General features: G+C 37.9%; 1 protein-coding gene across 5 annotated transcripts in view; it reads left to right on the plus strand.

The window, feature by feature from the left end:
- The window catches only part of calcr (calcitonin receptor), a 33,203-nt gene that overhangs the window by 10,310 nt on the left and 3,943 nt on the right, over nucleotides 1-18,950 (plus strand). For 4 of the 5 annotated variants that reach the window (XM_081701598.1, XM_081701606.1, XM_035528880.2 and 1 more), the window contains 10 exons: nucleotides 6,727-6,792; nucleotides 8,962-9,124; nucleotides 9,369-9,476; nucleotides 10,298-10,401; nucleotides 10,626-10,788; nucleotides 10,973-11,083; nucleotides 11,327-11,439; nucleotides 12,016-12,107; nucleotides 15,592-15,718; nucleotides 17,595-17,748. In XM_081701598.1, coding sequence (XP_081557724.1) covers nucleotides 6,733-6,792; nucleotides 8,962-9,124; nucleotides 9,369-9,476; nucleotides 10,298-10,401; nucleotides 10,626-10,788; nucleotides 10,973-11,083; nucleotides 11,327-11,439; nucleotides 12,016-12,107; nucleotides 15,592-15,718; nucleotides 17,595-17,748 — 1,195 coding nt within the window. In that variant the 5' untranslated portion in view covers nucleotides 6,727-6,732. Of the gene's footprint in view, nucleotides 1-6,726; nucleotides 6,793-8,961; nucleotides 9,125-9,368; nucleotides 9,477-9,516; nucleotides 9,784-10,297; nucleotides 10,402-10,625; nucleotides 10,789-10,972; nucleotides 11,084-11,326; nucleotides 11,440-12,015; nucleotides 12,108-15,591; nucleotides 15,719-17,594; nucleotides 17,749-18,950 lie in introns of those variants that run through there. The other variant, XM_081701618.1, reaches the window with a different exon arrangement.

Raw genomic sequence — 18,950 nt, forward strand, 5'->3', positions numbered from 1 at the left:
TGTTCGGTTACAACAATCATGTAACGAACTCAGGTGAATTCTAAAAAACTAGAAAATAATTTAAACTTTATAGGAGTGAAGTTCATATCTTTAAATGTAGTGAAATGTTAATGCATCGTGATTCAGAAGTGGACTGTGCACTGGATTATTCTCCTGATTCATCTCTAACAGCCCGTCTGACTCACTACTGTTGTTAAAGGTTTCTAAATAAGTCTAGAGCTTGCTATTAAATCTGCTATCCCAGAGTTCATTACTGTGCTCCCTTGTTACACATGAACATTTACATTTTTTTCTCTAGTTTTTTGCCTCAGATTTATTATAGTAAAAGCAATACATGTTTACTTAGGGATGAGATTCCATAGGTGGCAAAAAAGTCTTATGAAACCCCAACATTTCTCAGTATGGTGGATGGCTATAAATATTACAAAATAAAGCATTTAGTGATGACTATAAAATAATCATATTATCATTACAGTAATGGACATCTATTACCTAGTGATTAAGCTGCCATCAGTTATGGCAGGTTGTTATAAAAATGTTGCATGTGTATTTTTTCACAGCAGAATAAAAGTTCTGGATGGAGATGAGCAGTAAATCAGCAGTAAAGGCTTGCTGATAATGAGGATGAAGTCAGGATGAGGGAGCCAGCATTCACGTGCTTACTAAATAAGACCAGGTGACTAGCACTGAAGATATTACTTCCCTATCATCTGCTCCTTTTTGCTGAAGATTAAGGATATACTCAGGCTCTGTTATGTCAGAAAGGATCTCAGCTTTCCTGACCCATCTACGATTAGCACTCTCCAAAAGCACAAATGAATAGCAGACAAGGTCACTGTAATTACATGTAACCTTCTCAGTCTCCTCTGACAATCACCCTTAAAATGGGAAATCTGTAGGGGACAGGACTACACTGCTGTGGAAAGTTTTTCTTCCTGTTGTAATTGTGCATTATATTTTTATATGATTTAACATCATATTTTATTTTAATAATGGGTGTTGTGGATAAATGGCATTAATTTGGTGTATTTTGTGCAATTTTAAAAAGGATTTAGAACCTGCTGGAAGCCTGCAGGAGGTGCAATTTTGCTTCATAGTCCCTTTTAAAATGATGCAATGCACTTAAAAACTAATAATATCATCTGGATAGAGTGAAAAACCTGGACAGTGATTTCTGTTGAAACAATGATTCAGTGTCACCATAAAAAGTGCTGTTTGGATTCAAACCAGTTGACTATGGAAGAATGTGAAGAATAAGTCATATCCAAGACATTCTTAGTTCTAAATTTATGAAAGCTTTCAGAACTTCAATTTTCAGAGTGTGTATGAACAGAATAATTATGAAGGAGGTTGCCGATAGCAACATTTTTTACATTAAACCATTTCATGCAGTGGAACATACTGCTCACACTGCAGGATTTCACTATTCCACTTTTTGACACTTCAGAGTTGTTACTGGAGCTGCTTGGTTCGGCATTTCTGCTTCTAACATTCATCACATCGCTGCGTGAAATTTGTTTACATATATTTGATTATGAAATCTATTTGTTATGATGTTCCAAGCTGACATCAAAGTAGCAGCTGTCTTCCCACTATAGTTTTGCCACTATTTCTGCACCCCTGACGCCACACTAAGTGTACAACAGACTTCCTTTTCTGGTGCTGGGCTTCTTTGTTTAGATATCTGGAAGCATCTTTTTTTTCAATCAGTTCCTGCTCACTGGTCAGTATTCAATCAGTTCCAATCCCATTGGTCAGTATTCAGCCATTCACTATGTACTGTAATCTGTGTCTCATTGCAGTTGCACACTTTAGGAACACTGATAAGCATTTCGGACACTCTATGTGATATATTAAATAGCCACCATCATCAAACTCCAATACTGCAAGATTGCGCATGTGACAAAACTATGAGAATAGGTAACATGCTATAGAATTGTGGCTAACATGTCTAGTCCTGTTTAAGCAGTGTGTTTATCGTTCATTTAGTGACAAACATGGATCAGGAGCATGCAGGAAGTGAAATAAGAGAAGAAAAAAAACCAACAGAAATACTGTGCATTAGTCAGGCATAATTTTTCATTCAAATTCATCATTATTATTTTCTTTCTTTCATATTCATTTTAGCAGATCCACAGGGATAGGGAAATGCAGTATGATGAAATTTCATACCTGCTCACCTCATATTTATTGTTGCTCAGTAGATATATATTCAAGATGGAATCTCGAATATATACATGACCTTTTTGAAATGACTTACACAAAGGCTGTTGGCTGTGCTCAACTAAAGGAACAGCAAAAAATGTTATAAATGAATGTATTAAACCCCTAAGTGTAAAAAATGAGCTTATTCTACATTCTTTACAAGCCATCCTTGACCAATAAAAAGTCCCAATCTGTCTTACAAGTCCATATTATAGCATGTGTTTCTGTTCAACTGGGGTTGTTAAAGCCCTTCAGATTCTGTAGAGGTTCTTAAAGATTAGTACCCTCTAACTGAAGCTTTGGCTGCTGTTTTTTTCTGTATTTTAATCAGAGGCCATCAGTCTGCTTCATAAAGCAGAGAGGACACTGGCATCATGGAGCAGGTCCCGTTTCTTATTTAACAGCCGTCACGCCTCGTTTTCCTTTTCCCTGCTTCCTATTCTTCTCCTTCAATCAGAGGCAAAGTGCAGGATGCACTGCAGTGTGAGCTGAGTGCAACTGCTGCACATGTGGCTCCTGGCCGGCTCGGGCCCGGCTGGACCGGCTGAGACAGATTAGATACAAAAGCAACCCATCCAGGCAGACGGCTCTGTTTGCAGAGGAAGAACAGGGTTGTGAATCGGAAGGCAGTGAGAGGAGGCAGGTTCCATTAAAGCAGACCTGGCATAGCAGAGAGGTGCAGGCTTTTCCCTGAAATAGATTATACTTTAGGGGTTATCTTAGGGGCAAGTGTGCAAGAGATGGAGTAAGACCGAACATAAAAGTTTCAGCAAGATAATTTATACTATAGACCAAGTATATGAGAACACTGAGCAATAATTATTTGTTCTATAACATTATAAAACATATGATAATACAGTGCCAATTTACATAAAAAATGTTGGAGCAAGCATATTAAATTACCAAAACTAGAAATCTAGATATGTTGAATACGGCACACTATACAATGCATCGTTTCCCCACAGATGAGGTAATATGCTTTGGATCATGTAACGTTCCATTTTTCTCTCATCACATTCCTTATTATATCATTTTGGTACAGGTTAATCTTTATCACATCTGTCCATTTGTCCATAAGACTTTGTCCTAGAGCTTCAGAGACTAATGTACTTTTCAGCAAACAGTAATCCGGCCTTTCTGTCATAAGTGAGCCTGTCTGTCCAGTGGTTTTCATCTTGTGGCAAAAACTTTATGTCTTCATCCATACCTGTACCCTGGATAGTATTCTTGATATATTCAACATCTTTTCTTCTAATCTTTGCAGTCCAATATTGTAATCTTCCTTGTAGTTTGGAAACTGAACAGTACATTGTTTTTTCCTAACAATGTCTCAAACAGTTCTGTTTATTTTGGCTGTAACTTTCAAGTGACCTACAACTATGACTTCTGATTTCTGTAATAGCCAAAAAGACAATTACTTCTTGTCACGTTAAATGGTAGGACTATGTTTAAAAAGGGATAATCTGATATGAATTTGGCCTTAAATTAGATTCCAAAGTTAGTTTCATTGTCACTGAGCCAAAATAAGACACAGAAATTCACTGTATGAACATGAACAAACAACTGTCCCCTTTTCTTTATAAGATAGAGCAATGTCAGCCAGGTTTAATAAGAGTCTCCCTGCTTCATGCCTGTGTCTGAAAAATGATGATTCAGTCTCAGATTCAGCATCAGTTTCTGGAAATCTTTGTCAAATTGTATCTGACATCAGCTAATAGGCGATGTGAATATCCATTGTGGATCAAAATGGATGGTGGACAGCTTGATGATAGAATTCCTCATCACTTTAAATGAAGCTGACACAATACTCAAAAGAGGCCTGAAGGTGTGCTAGCAGTGATGAAGGAAAATTAGTCACAAGAAATGCATTTTGGATAACTCAGCATGCAGACAGTCCCAGATTAACCCTAGGCCATTGAAACCCAAGAAATAGCTGGCCTTTGTTTAATGGGAAAACTTGACAACTAGTCAATCATGTGTCACATTCTAGGCTAGAAAGGCTACAGGAAATGTGAAATTCCAATAGCTGCCATTGAAAGGTTCGAGCAGTTAGCCCTCAGTTCTCTACATCTCCACTTAGTTCCATGAGCTAAACTCATCTGACAGAGACATGGGCTGATCCAAAAGTAGAAGCCATTCTATCCGAAAAGCCCAATGGGAGTGCTGCCACAAAGTGAAGCTCAAAAGGTCCTGGAAAGCCACTAGAAGTGGCTCATCTCTGCACTAATGCTGAATGAGCCTGCACTTGATCTGCATTACTGCTGAGGATGTCCATCCCTCAGGTGGGGCCTTGGTGGGAAAGTGAAACATTGCCTGTGTAGTAATTGGGCTTTTTTAAGTGGCTGCTGAATTACACTCCATTGAGTTCATTTTTCTGTCCACTTGTTGAGATTGTTTGGGTCCATTTTTGGGCTATATACATGATGTATCTGTTAAAGGCAGCTAATGACTAGATGTTATACTGTAACCTCACTTTTTTGGGACTGAAGCAGCATCACTAATGGGTGGAGAGGCAAAGCTTTTCATGAACACTCCCAACAAGGTATCACATTCCACTATGTAGCATCCATGATGGTGCTTTTTGGAAGGGCAGTTTTATCCAGGTAGAAAATGCACATTAGGAATATGAAGTAGCATGCATGTGCTAGATGAAAAAGCGTGAAGACAGCATGCTGTTGTTGATGTTTATGGTTTTGGCATAGTGCTTTTGACTTGGGAAGATGCATCATTTCCTGATAAAACTTATTGCTTGGGCTCTCTGCTTTGGTGCATTAATGCTGCTTTTAATGTCTTGCAATTCATTTATGCCTCATTTTCATAAATTGCAAATTATACGGATGCAAGCTATACTGCCATTTCTCCTCCCCCAAGGACATTGTAATAAAGAGCATCAGTGTTCACCTAAAAAGGTCCCATCCTGAACTACAGGCTAAAATGAACAGGGCAAGCAGAAACAAAAAGACTGGGAAGGTTCAAATGACCTACAGGAGCCTTCCTGCTCCCGGTGTGCTTTTCATTTGTTTGTGTGTCTTTAGTCTAGCCCTGTCTCTGCTGCCAGACCCACTGCGTTTATCAGGCTTTAACACTGAAATCATTAAAGCACGATGTAATTTACAGGGCATGTTAAAAAAAACACTGCTTAACATTAATGAATAACCTTCATAGACAGGGATATGATTAAATGGTCTCAGAAACACAAGAGTCTACTTAAACTAAGAAGTGCACTTAAAAAAGTGTAGCATAGCACAGTGGATCAGACATTTGTAGACAACAAAGAACTTGGGAGTCCTGTAAATAAAAGGTGAGTCAAATACTGACTTGACAACCATTTTCTCTCCACTTTCTAAACCTTGTGCCATTCAGGTAAGGTGTATCTGATACACTGGGCCTCATTTGCCTCTGTGCACAGCTATTTGATATGATTGACAGCTTCGTTGGACCTGCTGAGTGGTGGAGGTTGGCATTTTGTACTGCTTCCTCTGTGCTTAGCCAGCCAAGAAGCCTGTTCTCTGTTTCACGTTAAATATAAGGGGTGGTATGTTTCACCCTGTCTCGTTTTTTAAGACACTCAGACACTGCTGGAACCTCCTTTGAAAAGTATCCTTTCATTTACTTTTAATTCTAGAGAAACAACAACGTCACTGCAGGAACAACAGAGTTGTCACTGTGAGAGACACATTCCACGTGCTGAACTGCTTTCTAAAAGTCGTGTTAGTCAGAATTAAAATCCAGGCTTTTTATGCCCATGGATGCCAGCATTTCATTTACAGTTCTTGTTCATAAGTTTGAAAGAGACTGCAAAGTGTGTCATCTCATCTACAAATAGCAAGGATTGCGTGATAGCAAAAATGGTGCGATAGCAAAGATCGTGTGATAGGAAAGATGGTGCGATAGCAAAGATCGTGTGATAGCAAAGATGGTGTGATAGCAATAATCATGTGATTGTAAAGATGGAGAATATATTATGGATAACAACACATGGTCTCACAGTGAGCCCAAGCAGCAGAACAAGTGAGTCCAGCTGCTGTTTATGGGCCTTATTGGCTCAGGTCACAGCGGATCCAATGGATCAGAGGCTTTTCCTCAGGACTTGCGGCTGCCTGCTGGGTCTGAGCTGCAGAGAGCGTACAGGCGCAGGGGTAGCCTGGTTACACAAAACTGAAATTGGCTCAAAAAGCGGATTCACAGAGAATGTATACAGAGACCAATGGGGAATAACAGTCTGACAGGCAACCGGCAAAAGCCCAAATTACATTTAACAATCTTAGACTACTATATACAATCTTAGACTAGTATTTTTGATTCCCTCACCACTCTCTCTCTTTAAATTCTGTACAGTCAACATTGGAATCCCTTTGGCAAAAGCCATGACATTGAGGAATGATGAAAGTTGTGTTGAGCCAAAGCTAAACATGTCAGCATTTTATGTAAGCCTGGATATAACATCTTTCACACACCTCTGGCTATTTTAAGATTGTTTACAGAAGCAGCTGTTTTACTATTCTCCTTTTGTGTTTTCAGATAAAGATGGATTCAGAGAGCATGAGTTGGCAAGGGATCCCCTGGCTTCTGATGTCTTTTGTGTTGGTTAGTATGGAAAGACATTGTTTTGTCAGTTTAATATAAACTAATTGTGTTCACTTGCTGTAAAATTACTATGCAGTAGGTGCTTGTACTATATGTGAGCAATGCACATTAGCTGTGTAATTTTTTTCTTTTTCACACAGTTAACATCCTTCAGGCCCAGCCTACCTGGATTTATTCGTCCTTTCAAGCTAAAGCTAAATTACAGCATATGTAAAACTAATAAATTATATTTTGAAGAGTTTTTTCCTTCCATTTTCACTCTTGAAAATCAGTGGCTGGAAAGAGATTAATTTGATGGAGTTTAATAATGTACTATAGACTAATTGCTTCAGATTGTTCAGTTTCAAAATGATAAAGGAGGTGTCGCAAAGTGAGAGAGAGAGAGAGAGAGAGAGAGAGAGAGAGAGAGGGAAAAGAAAAATATCTTTAATTACAAACAGAATAGCCTGCTGTTCGCCATCAAGGCTGATGTAGGCAGGTTTAGTGTGGAACATGAAAGGTAGGTATGTAAAGCCCTTCATGTGCAATAAGCACATTGTGACATCCTAACATACAGTGATCTGCCAGGAAGGCAAACAATCGCCCAAAATGTCAAGTGAATTTACTTATCCTCTTCTATTTTACTGCACAATGCTTAGTGTGCTTTTCTTATCATGTTTGTTATGTCGGTGTGAGAATTATTTATTGGGCTTCTGTTACTGTCATCTGTCTATGGTATGTGTCCCCTTTAAACTACTTGAAACTGCATTTACATACCTGCAGGCTGAAATAGTTTTTCCATTTATAATTAAAGATAAATACTGCTCTGCACATCTGTTAAGACGGATGCCAAAAAACCCCTCTTTTCCCCATACTAAGAGTTGGACAAGTACAACTACTATTATTTTAGAAATACTTTTAATTCCACTACATTCTGAAAGAAATTCCAAAAAGCTAAATCCACTAAATTCAGCACTTAGTTTTACACTCTAGCATCAAGGGTGAACTTGAGCTTTTTACAATCCCCCTCTTAGTTCTTTTTTTGCCATAATTTTCACAAAGTGCTTTTTCAACAGTTGTCTAAATGTTTGCTAGCTCATAAACATCATTTCATGAAAACCACTTGCAAAAGTGCCCTTGGCCTTATGCTTCCATTTTAGTTGTTACTTTTGGCAACTACAATGGTGTTTTAGGACCTGGAAGACATGAGTGGGCATACACATGGTGGGCTATAACTTAAAATGTAAAACAAAAAAAATTATCTGATGAAATGTTCATGGGAATTGTTATTCATGGCTTATTGTGAAGTGACAACTGCCAGGAAATATACTTCATTAAAACAATTTTTGCCCACAATAGCAGAATAGGTAAGAGAAGTAGGCTCGGTTGCAGAGGAAACAGATTTCTGAAGTGACGTGGGTGGTGGCCTGGTGGTCGTATGTATGACGTCATTTACTTCACTGTTTGGAGTGACATCATATGTACGGCTGCTAAACTGCTACATGGGACATCAGAGGCCTCTCAGATGTGTTTCAGTTTAAAATGCATGTTATAATGTGTAACGTAAGAACTACACACTGCACTCAAGTGTCTTTCTTCCTGTTGCAACACGTGCATCCTCCAGGGAAGGCCCTCCAAGTCCTTGTGGTGAATTAATGTGAAATTCATTAAAGTTTGATGATTAAGAGGAGGAAATATCAGTTTATTTTCAATTGCCTCTTGTCTCTCTGCAGTATTATAAGTGTGATGACTCATAGTAGTGATATAGCAGCTGCAGATGCTGTTTGAATCTTGATTTTTCTCCACAGAAGCAGTATTATATGCCTGCTTTACAGGAGTTCAGACTGGATTTGAAACCACTCTGAACCACACAAGGTTGAGCTTTAGCATTCTCACCACATGATTATCTCTACAATCACACTTAGCCATCCTTTTCAAGTGGCTTTGAAGTGTGAAATTACCTATAAACAGAAATTGTTGCCTCAAAATTTCAAAGTCGATTGCCATATGTTCCCTTTAGTGCATAAAGAACTCATTGTGAAAGAGTGTATTTTGTGGCTATACTAATGTGTATTTCAAAACTATTTCCTATTTTGTGTGTCAGGTATGGCTGTGATATCTTCTATAGTCAGTATGAATCCAGCGTATAATCAGCTATGCTTAATTTTAAAAGTGCATCTCTTTTTACAGAGTGTGACTACTGTTGGGGCAGCTGAGCCTAAAGCCATCCCAACCACAGAGTTCTCTCTCACTCCTGCTATGGGGGTGATGGAGGGAGAAAGGCACATCATGACCGAGTCTCAGTATAAATGTTTGGAGCTGTTGAGCAAAGACGTGCTTCACAATAAAACAGGTAAAGTTTAATGGCAGGCGGTGGGGCTTTTATATCCCTCCCGTTGTGTTAAATGTCAGACGTGTGTCAGAGAGCTAGAAATAGGTAGCATACATGATGCTGTCACTTCTGTTCAAGCTAATGAGCTGAACCTTTATTTAGGAGGAAGTGAGAATTTGGTGGTGAAGTTATGCAGATGCTGGAGAAAGAATGTGTGCTTTTGTTTAGCTTTTTGTTAATTGTTTTCCTTTTGCATGTCTCCCAGGCTCCCACTGCAGCAGGTTCTGGGATGGCTGGCTGTGTTGGGATGAAACGCCTGCTGGATCGTACTCTTCTCAGAGCTGTCCAGCCTACCCAGCTTTCGACACCTCAGGTAAGACTCACAAAGTTTTCAACACGCAGCCCATCTGAATACCCTCTCAGTATGTGACCACTTGATCCTATAGATTATTAAACTGTCTTAGACAGATGGTTTGTTTGAGAGTCTGTTCTCAATCAGCCTCTGAAATTCTACCTGAATTAATATGGGAGCTCCAGTCTAGGGCAGGTAGCTTCCATGAAATTCTGTTTAAGAAAAAGAACAAACATCTTTTTCCCATCTTTTTTCTGAGAAAGCTTGAATGGGCTTTATTTGGAGAGCTGAAAGCAATGAATTGGCTGATGGTGGCTAACAGAGGCTGGTGAGAACATCTTGATCTATCTCCTAACATGATATCTCAACATAAAACAACCAAAAATTCAGTTGTTTGTTTTCCTTAGAATGTAATGAAATTAAACCACAATCTCATCTTTAGGATGGGGTATTCTGTAATTGAGCATAATATAAGACATGTAACAACAGCACACCAGCCTTTGAAACCTCTTCTTGTAGAAAAATATTCCATTATATGTATAACATAATTTGAATTAAAGCAGCCCTGTACTGTACCTAAAATCACAATTTGTTTTAAATATAGCAGCTCCAGTCTTCTTGTATTAAAAACATTACAGGGACATTAGAAGACCAAACAGGAGATACATTGAAATATTGCCCCTCTTCTTTTAAAAATAGTCCATAACAGATTACTTAGTCATTTATATATATTGACTAACAGTAATGATTTGTACTAATACATTAATTGATCTCACTGCCTGCTTTGTGGTGGAGTCTCAATAAGATGAATGACTGCATTTTCATTTTCTCCCCTTGTGCAGAAAAAATAACAAAATATTGTGATGAAACTGGTAATTGGGCAGATAGTCCCTCTGTTAATAAAACTTGGTCCCACTGTCTCAGGCTGTCAAAGGACAAATTAAAGGTAACATTTTAAATTATTCCCAGCTTTTTAAATTAATTACTACTTAAAGTCTAGCTGTTCTTGTCTTACAAAGTAGTCCACCAATTTATACATTGAATTACAAAAAGTAGTAATTGTAATATAATGCTTCAGTCATTGTGGTCAGTTTTCCTAAAGAGTTTGGTGATATTTAATTGTTTTTCTTTGTTTCTGTGGCCAATACTAATGGCTTTTTCCTTTCACAGAAGGGGCTGGCTTATGGTGTCTTAGAATTAGAGACTGATTCCACAGTGGAGACCTTGGTCAGTCCTGTGGCCACACAGAAAGTAGAAGAGAGGAAGAAAATAATCGATGGTCAATATAAATGTTTTGAAAAAATGAACAGGGACTTGCCGTACAACAAATCAGGTAGTGAAATGCTGTAGTACTGTTTAAGTGTACTGTTTATATGCACTAAAATTCAGTGTACTTCAAAGAAACATTAGTTTCTGTGTTGAATTATATTTACTTAAATTAAAATGGAATTGATCTAAACCTAGCTATAGTATTTATATTTGGCTATAATACAGAATGGTTTCTATGCAAACTTCAGGTCCATACTGTAACCGTACTTGGGATGGCTGGCTGTGCTGGGATGACACACCTGCAGCAACGTATGCAGTTCAGAATTGCCCCAACTATTTCCCTGACTTTGACCCCACAGGTAAGAGCTAAGAGAAAGAAAGATACCACAGTTAGAATTTGTATCCTGTTTCCCTAGAACAATCTACTTATATTCTGTCTATCATAGTTTAATCTATCATAGTTTAATCTGATGTGAGAAAAGAAATCTCTTGTTTATGTGGTCAGGTTTCTCTGTAAAGAAAGTTCTAAGACTTGTCTTCAGGAATTATATCTCTCACAAAGCCAAGGATAATTGCCAGATAACTTCTCTCATTTTTATTAGAAAAGGCCACAAAATATTGTGATGTGACTGGAAACTGGTTCCGCCACCCTGAGACAAACAGGACTTGGTCCAACTACACACTCTGCATTGCCTACACTAAGGACAAGTTAAAGGTAGGAAATGAGTGAAGAGTGTATCAGTAGAATTTACTATAAATCCCCTAGTCTAAATAAAAAATAAAGTAACTTTATTTAAAAAATCCTGTGACAACTTTTATTTTTTTAATAAAGTGAAAGCGCAGAATAAGGTGAATGTGAATGTTTGTGAAGGAAATGTTTGCATTGCACTTTCTTCTCATTAAAAATATTCCTAAATGTGCATACGTCTAAAGACGGCTGAAAGTCACATATGGAGAGCCAGAAATCTGCTAAATTTAAACATCAATGGTTTAAGACCAGATGGAAGCAAACACACTTGGTTCCCTTTGTATTCTATTAATAGTCTGGAGGAGTGTACCTGTGGGGCTTTTGAGAAGAAGCATAGCCAAGAGAAGGAGTGTAGGGGGCTACTAGTTTAAATGACTCCAAAGTCATTTTGTCTTCTTTGGCCTTGTACCTACTGCTCAGTGTTGTGTTTGGAAAAATAAGAATTTTTCCCTTTTGAATTGAAACAAAAAATCTTAAACTCTTCCTCTAGGAGGCCGTTCATGTCTGGTGAACAGAATGAGTAGTGTTCTGTGTATTTTTCAGATGGCTTACATTCTGTACTACATGGCTCTCGTGGGTCACGCTTTATCTAGTGCATCTCTGCTCATCTCTCTGGCTATATTCTTTTACTTCAGGTAAGTTAAAGGCAGAGGAAACTCAGTAGTAAAGGTACTTGCCTAGTAGTCAGAGGGTTGCCAGTTCAAGCCACACTGCTGTCAAGTTGCCACTGTTGGGTGCCTGTGCAAAGCCCTAAACTCTCTATTTCTCAAATTGTACTCAGTCATAATTGTAAATCCCTTTGCATAAAAGTGTCAGCTAAATGACATAAATGCATGTGCTTCAAAAAGGTGTGTTTTGCAGACTTCACAATAATCAATGCCGCATGTTATGCTATTTTTCCCACTAAGATCAATTCTGAATTGGAACAGCATTTCATGGTGTTTCATCTGTTCTAATGTAATTTGTTATCTGTCAGAGTTGTCATTATTAATGATGATGGAGTTGGGTTCAGTGAGGTGTGTGAGATTTGCTTAAGTGATGAGTCCTTGCACAGACCTTTCAGAGCAATTTATTAGGGTACTATTATTCACTCTGTGCATCAGCAGGGTCCGTTCAAAATGAAAGGGAAAGATGGATATGTGTTTCTAGTGAAGGTCCACTCGCACTGTGAGACTACAGCAATCCAATTAGCACACAGAGGGTTAATGTGTTATGCTCTAAATAAGGGAAAAACTAATCTGGCTGAGGTGATTATCTCAGTGAAGCCAAGAAGAACTGCTTATTTCTATTTTTGTCCTACTTTTTTTCACACAACGTATAGACCTATTCAGTAAGTCTACCTTTTTAGTTAGAAAAGGCCGATATTTTGTAAGGTAGTCTAAGACTGATGTCATGTTTTTCAGAAGTTCCTAGAGCAAACATTTGTGAAAGTAGTTGTAAATATGATCTGCAGGTTTTACTACACTTTGATAGATTAAATGTTCTTTAGTCTTTTTCAACCCATTTGACTATAATCTGAGAGCACTGCTTTCCATTTTCAGGTTTTATTCCCTGCTAATGCTTGATATTCATTAGTCTGGCTAACCAGGTCTATGTTGTAAGCCAAACGGCACCTAAACGTTTGACAGGTTTTTTCTTTCTTTTTCTTTTTTTTGTCAGGGTCATTTCATGCTGACTTGGTTTCCCTCTAACTATGCTAAGTTCACTGAAGCAAACTCAAATCCATGGGTGGATTCATATAAGAATAGGTCACAGGGAGAGCTCCCTGTACTGACTGCAGCATTTGATGGCTATCGGTCATTTGCTTGCCATGTTCAGCATGTAGCTGTACAGCTGTATTCTTTCAGTCGACATTAAACTTTATTTGTTTGCTTATTTTAAAGAGCTCTTTTTGAGTCAACAAGGGATTATAACTAGATTTCAACTTCAAAGGGCTGAGTGAAAGCTACAAACATCAAGCACATCAAAGACTATTGAGGGTCCTGATAATGGACCTCCAGTACTTCCTTCAGGCAGGACTATAATGATATTAATATTTCATATCTACATTCTAATGATTTACATTCACAAAACCACACACAGTTTCATATTCATTACCTGAGCATTTCTGTTTGCCAGGGTTTCAATGAACCTCTTGCTCTTTCAAAAGCAAACGCAGTTTTTTTTAAACACTTAGTCATTTTTCTCTAATTTGTTCACATACAATATCTTATCACTGAATGATGTAGAATAAATTGAAAAACACTATAATTAGGTAAAATAAGAATCCATTTTTGAAAACATGGAGTGAATATGGAATAATTTTAATGCATTAATCCATAGTCATACTCCATAAGGTAAATATGTCACTGTGCTTTGACATATTTATAGCTGTAATTTGTGGGCACAGCCCACACCTTCATCTGATTGTTGTGGTATGAGGAATAATTGTGGAGCTGTTCGAGGTTGAACAAACTCAGTGAGAGCTTGGACTGCTGCTCTTCTGCTGTGCTCTAATAGGCCAAACCGCTCTTGCTTTGCTGTAGATCCCAGAGAGGTGTGATGGGCTCATAGAGAACAGTGAGGTGATGGGGAGGAGGTAGTGTGTGAAACAGGAATGGTTGGGAAAGCTGGCTCAGAGGGAAGAGGAAAAGTTGTAGTAAAAGGATGTTAGCTAGGCATGGACTTTCTCCTGAATGTCAGTTATTGCATAACTCCATTTAAACACCACATACAGGGCTTGGGGTGTTAAAATAGCTCACACAGTTTATTAGCCCATGAATTCCAACTCATACATTCACACACAAGTACAGCCTTAGCTATGACATTACATTTTCAGAAATTGTACTTGGTTTATAACATGAAAGAATTCGATGACACAAATGAAATCACAAAAGTTAAGTGAAATGGTAATGAATATGTGAACTCAAAATATGATGCTGGATGTTTATGGTTAGAACAGTTTGCTTTTATGATCAGGTTGTGATATTTATTGTTTGATCTCCATAAATTTCCATAAATCTCCATTGCATCCAGATGTGGTGTTCACGAAGGAATCTGACATGACACAGCAGTTTTATTTATGCCCCTAAACAGCACCAAGAAATGTTGGTTAGAAAAGTGTGAGTTTGGAAAATGAGTGCTCTTTTCCTTCAGGTTTTGCCAGTCTTTCAAGAACAGTATTACACCAGGCAGTTGATCCCAGTGGCGTTTGTGGCCCATTTGGGTGAACTTATGTGAAAGTCATAACTGCTAATGTGGAGAATTTATTTTTAAATTTATCTTTGAAATACTTTTTCCATACATTAATTTTGCTGTTATTTTGAAATATATATGAAACAACTCACCAGTCTCCCGGAGACTGAACTTGTACATCTTAGAAACTCCCCCTCTGCTAATTAGGGAAAAAAAAACATCTTAATCATTTGTTAACAAAATACATTTTAGTAAGTTGAAAAGTAGTTGAAAAGAACAAAATAATAACTTCCAGTGTATGATTACTGAAGAGCCCCTGTGTACTCAATTTTTACTCAACACTTGAATAGCTTTTTATTATTTCTACTCTGTTTTTATATCTGCACAAGAAAATGTAAACAGAACCATTCTTCTACTGAATCTACAGTGCATCATGTTCATTAACTGAACATTCTGCACTAAACAGGAATGACATTAACAATATATTTAATATGAATTCTATGTTTGAATTTTTTTTTTTTTGTCACATTGGTCAAGTCATTACATCTAATAAAATCCTAAAATAATAATGGCAGATTGCACACACACACAAAAAAAAACAAAAAACACTGACAGCATTTAACATTCCCATTAGGCAAAGAGAGGCCAGGAGCAGTCCTGTGGTTTGCTGGTTTGCTGGTTGAATCCAAAATAGTATAGTTCATCCTTGAAAATTCACTATTTAACACTGGAACAGTGTGTAATACAGTTAATACTGTAATTAACTTTATACACAAAAGGCTCTGAAGTTAGGCAGCGAAATGAAAAAACTATAAGATACATAAACACAACTTAAATGTAAGGCAGCTAGATTTATGTGGATGTGTAGTGCTTCTATCATATTTTGTTTTATTATGAATCATGCATAATTAATTGCACAGTTCACTTTTGTCTTTCTTCTGTTAGGAGTATAAGCTGCCAAAGGATAACCTTACACAAGAATCTTTTCTGCTCCTATGTGCTCAACTCAGCCTTCACTCTTATCAACCTCATATTTGTGGTTAACAACCCTAAAGTGGTGGAGAGGAACCCGGTAAGATATCCATATAATATATACTTGGTGCAACAAAAAAAAAAAAAAAAAAGGAACAAATGTGTTCAGTAATTTACACTGCTTCATCAAGGTAAACTAGTAAATTTGCATTTAAAATACACAAATATTACAGTACATTTGCCCACCAGACCAAAAGCTTTTTGATCTTGACTTTCTTTTTGTTTTCTCTCACTAGCTGTGTACTAAGGAACACCTAAATCTGCCTATGTGGAATGTTTCTCTTGTGTGTTAGAGTTTGTCTAGTGTGTAAGAGGCGAACTGTGTTAATTTAGGGCCATAGTTCAATTGTATTAAAATAACTTTCAAGGAAACTGTCAACACTGTGCTACTCTATACAACATATAATGCATGACGAGGTCAGGCTGTGCTCTGAACCAAAATGAAATATCTTTATATGCAGAAAAATTGAAGTAATATAAATTGTAGTTTTGAACCAGAAGACAGCTCTGAGCAAGATCCAATCCATCAGAATCCATCATGTAAATAAAATGGTGCACAGAATTGACATTGCAGAGACCAGCTACTAAAATCAGCATGGTCTGGATTTAATCTTTTGTCTCTCCAAATTTGTGCTCTGTTTTGCACCATCTACATATACTCTCACACCCTTTCTGAGGAATAGACTTCTTTGTCATTCTCTCTAACTCTGCAGTCAGCTATCACTCTTGTTTACCTTCTGTCTTATCTGTAGATATCTTGATAAAACATAATCATTCTGTTAGGAGGCAACAGCGTTCTCCATTCATAATTCATGGCATCCTTGTTCTATGACAGGAACAAGCTCCTTTAGTTTTTGGTCCAACTGGAATATTTCAAAGTTTGAATGATTAGGGGAGAATGCATCTCCAGCTTTCAAGTCAAAACCATAGTCAGACCAGTTTAAACTCAAATTCAAAGGTTATAGATCTGTGTAATCTTTCATTAAGCCTACAAGTATTAACCTATGTATTACTCAATTCTATACACTCAATTATACTGCATTGTGTACTCAAAGAAGTGTGAATGGTACATGTGCCCTTGCACATTGTGTTGGGGAGAATGTATGCAACTGTGCTCTCAGTCAACAGGATGCAGCAGGCAGAAGGTCACAGAGCTCTGAGCATATTCCAAAATGATTTTTTGGGATGATGTGCTGGACAGGTATTGGTAGAGGTTGGGGCTCGCAGCCTCAACAGCTTGGGACTGAGACATTTGCCAGCATTCGCTAATTATATCTGCACACATTCTCACTGAAGAACACCATAATCCAGGAGCCTTGGGTCAAAGAAATGTTTCTTCCATGGTCTATGTTATTTGACAATTTAAGGGAACATGAACATAGATATAGGACACAGAAATACAAAGTCTGCTCATTTTCATTGTAAATTTTATGGAGTTTTGCCATAACTCTTTCTGAAGGTAGCTTGTTGCTCTTCTTTCACATAAAAGTTCCATCTGCCTTGAAACACTTCCTAACAATTACAATGCCTTTAAAGTAGCCATGGTTAAATTGGAAATTAAAATGACAAAAATTATGAAAACATGTTTTCTAGATAAAGATTGTGTGCTTTATGGTGGGGAAACTTTGGCAACAGTCAAGTAATTGTGTCATCCACCACCATACTTTCTGTTAGTCACCTTTCCAGTGATAGATGCAGACCTTATCAAGTTAACACATACTGATGCACCTACTGCTCAAAGCTGTAATGGAAACTTGTCAGAATGACTCTCTGAAAGGACTTAAGTCAGAAAGGGAACATGCCTGCAACAGCCCTCCATCTACTAAAGGGAAACTGAAGACTTGGTTTAGGAGTTACTTTCTGCTGTGGGTTTAAGGTCTCATTTCTCCATTACCTTTCTCTGTCTGCCATTGTAGGTTGGTTGCAAAGTTCTGCACTTCTTCCACATGTACATGCTGGGCTGTAACTATTTCTGGATGCTGTGTGAAGGGATCTATCTGCACACACTCATTGTGGTGGCTGTCTTTGCTGAGGAGCAGCACCTTCACTGGTATTACCTCTTGGGCTGGGGTGAGTCTGCACGTCACACCACAACTGGCTCTCACATATCCTGCCCCTTTCCCATTTCTGCAAAATTTTAATTGCCGTTATGCAATTGTTAGCTTCAGACAACATTGTCTTTTCTAGGACCATGTCTTAATTTTCTTTCTGTATGTCAATGGCAGTTAGTGATCCACTGTACCTCTGTGCTATGGTATGGCAGTGAGATTCCAGTGAACTTGGGAAAATCCTTAGACAGAAAGTGGAACGAATTATTTACTGCAGTGTCTTGATGTGTCAGATTTTGTGTCATCTCTGTAAAATGCACAGAAAGAAAATCGTCAATTCTGTAAACCCTTGATACACCACTGATAGAATTGGCTAATCCATAACTGGGAAACAGGACACACTTGTAGATGTGACATCTCCAGAAGTCAAGCTTCATTGCTCTTCCTGGTTCTCCTACACTGTTACCACTGACAGTTTTATTATGATGACTCGCCAGAGATATAAGCCAAGTTGGCTCTCCAGTTCTATAGTGTGAGAGAAGCCAAGAGGTTATGGCACACCCGTTAAATAGATAATGCAGGCTTGAATAGCAAATAAGTATTAAAGATGGTGTGATAACCTTGGACAGTATCTCTAGCAGTTTCCTAGAGGGACAGATGTCAGCTTTTCACCATCTATTGCCAGTCTGCCAAAAGGCCTCATTGCCTTTTAAACTGGCCTGAGGAGATTCATTGGCCTTGGCCCATGCTTTCAGTAAAAGTCCAATAGAAATGTTGTTATGCAATTGCTTATGGATGAGGAGGAAACAGGATTAATCAGAAGAAATTGCTCATTGATTACACTGAATGTTACATTGCATTGAGTGACAGTGGTAGCTCAGTGGTTAATGTACTTGCCTAATCATTAGAAGGTTGCTGGTTCAAGCCCCCTCATCAGCAAATTGTCACTGTTTGGCCCCTGAGCCCTTATCCCTTAACTGCTCAAGTTGTAAGCTTTGGATAAAAGCATCAGCTAAATGTTATTAGTGCGTTAAACTTAACATAATAATTTATGTTGGGAGCTTGTAACTCTGTTTATGTAATGTCTTCCTTCAAACATTTAATACTTAATTGGTGTAGAGTTTAACAGTACTCATGACTAAGTCACACCAATCAATCATACTAACATTTTATTTCTTTGTTCTGTTTTGATGTGTAAAAATATACCCATTGACCTACTTTCTA

Source organism: Electrophorus electricus, chromosome 2, assembly GCF_041902795.1.
Source record: "Electrophorus electricus isolate QZ-2024a chromosome 2, ASM4190279v1, whole genome shotgun sequence".
Taxonomy (NCBI): domain Eukaryota; kingdom Metazoa; phylum Chordata; class Actinopteri; order Gymnotiformes; family Gymnotidae; genus Electrophorus; species Electrophorus electricus.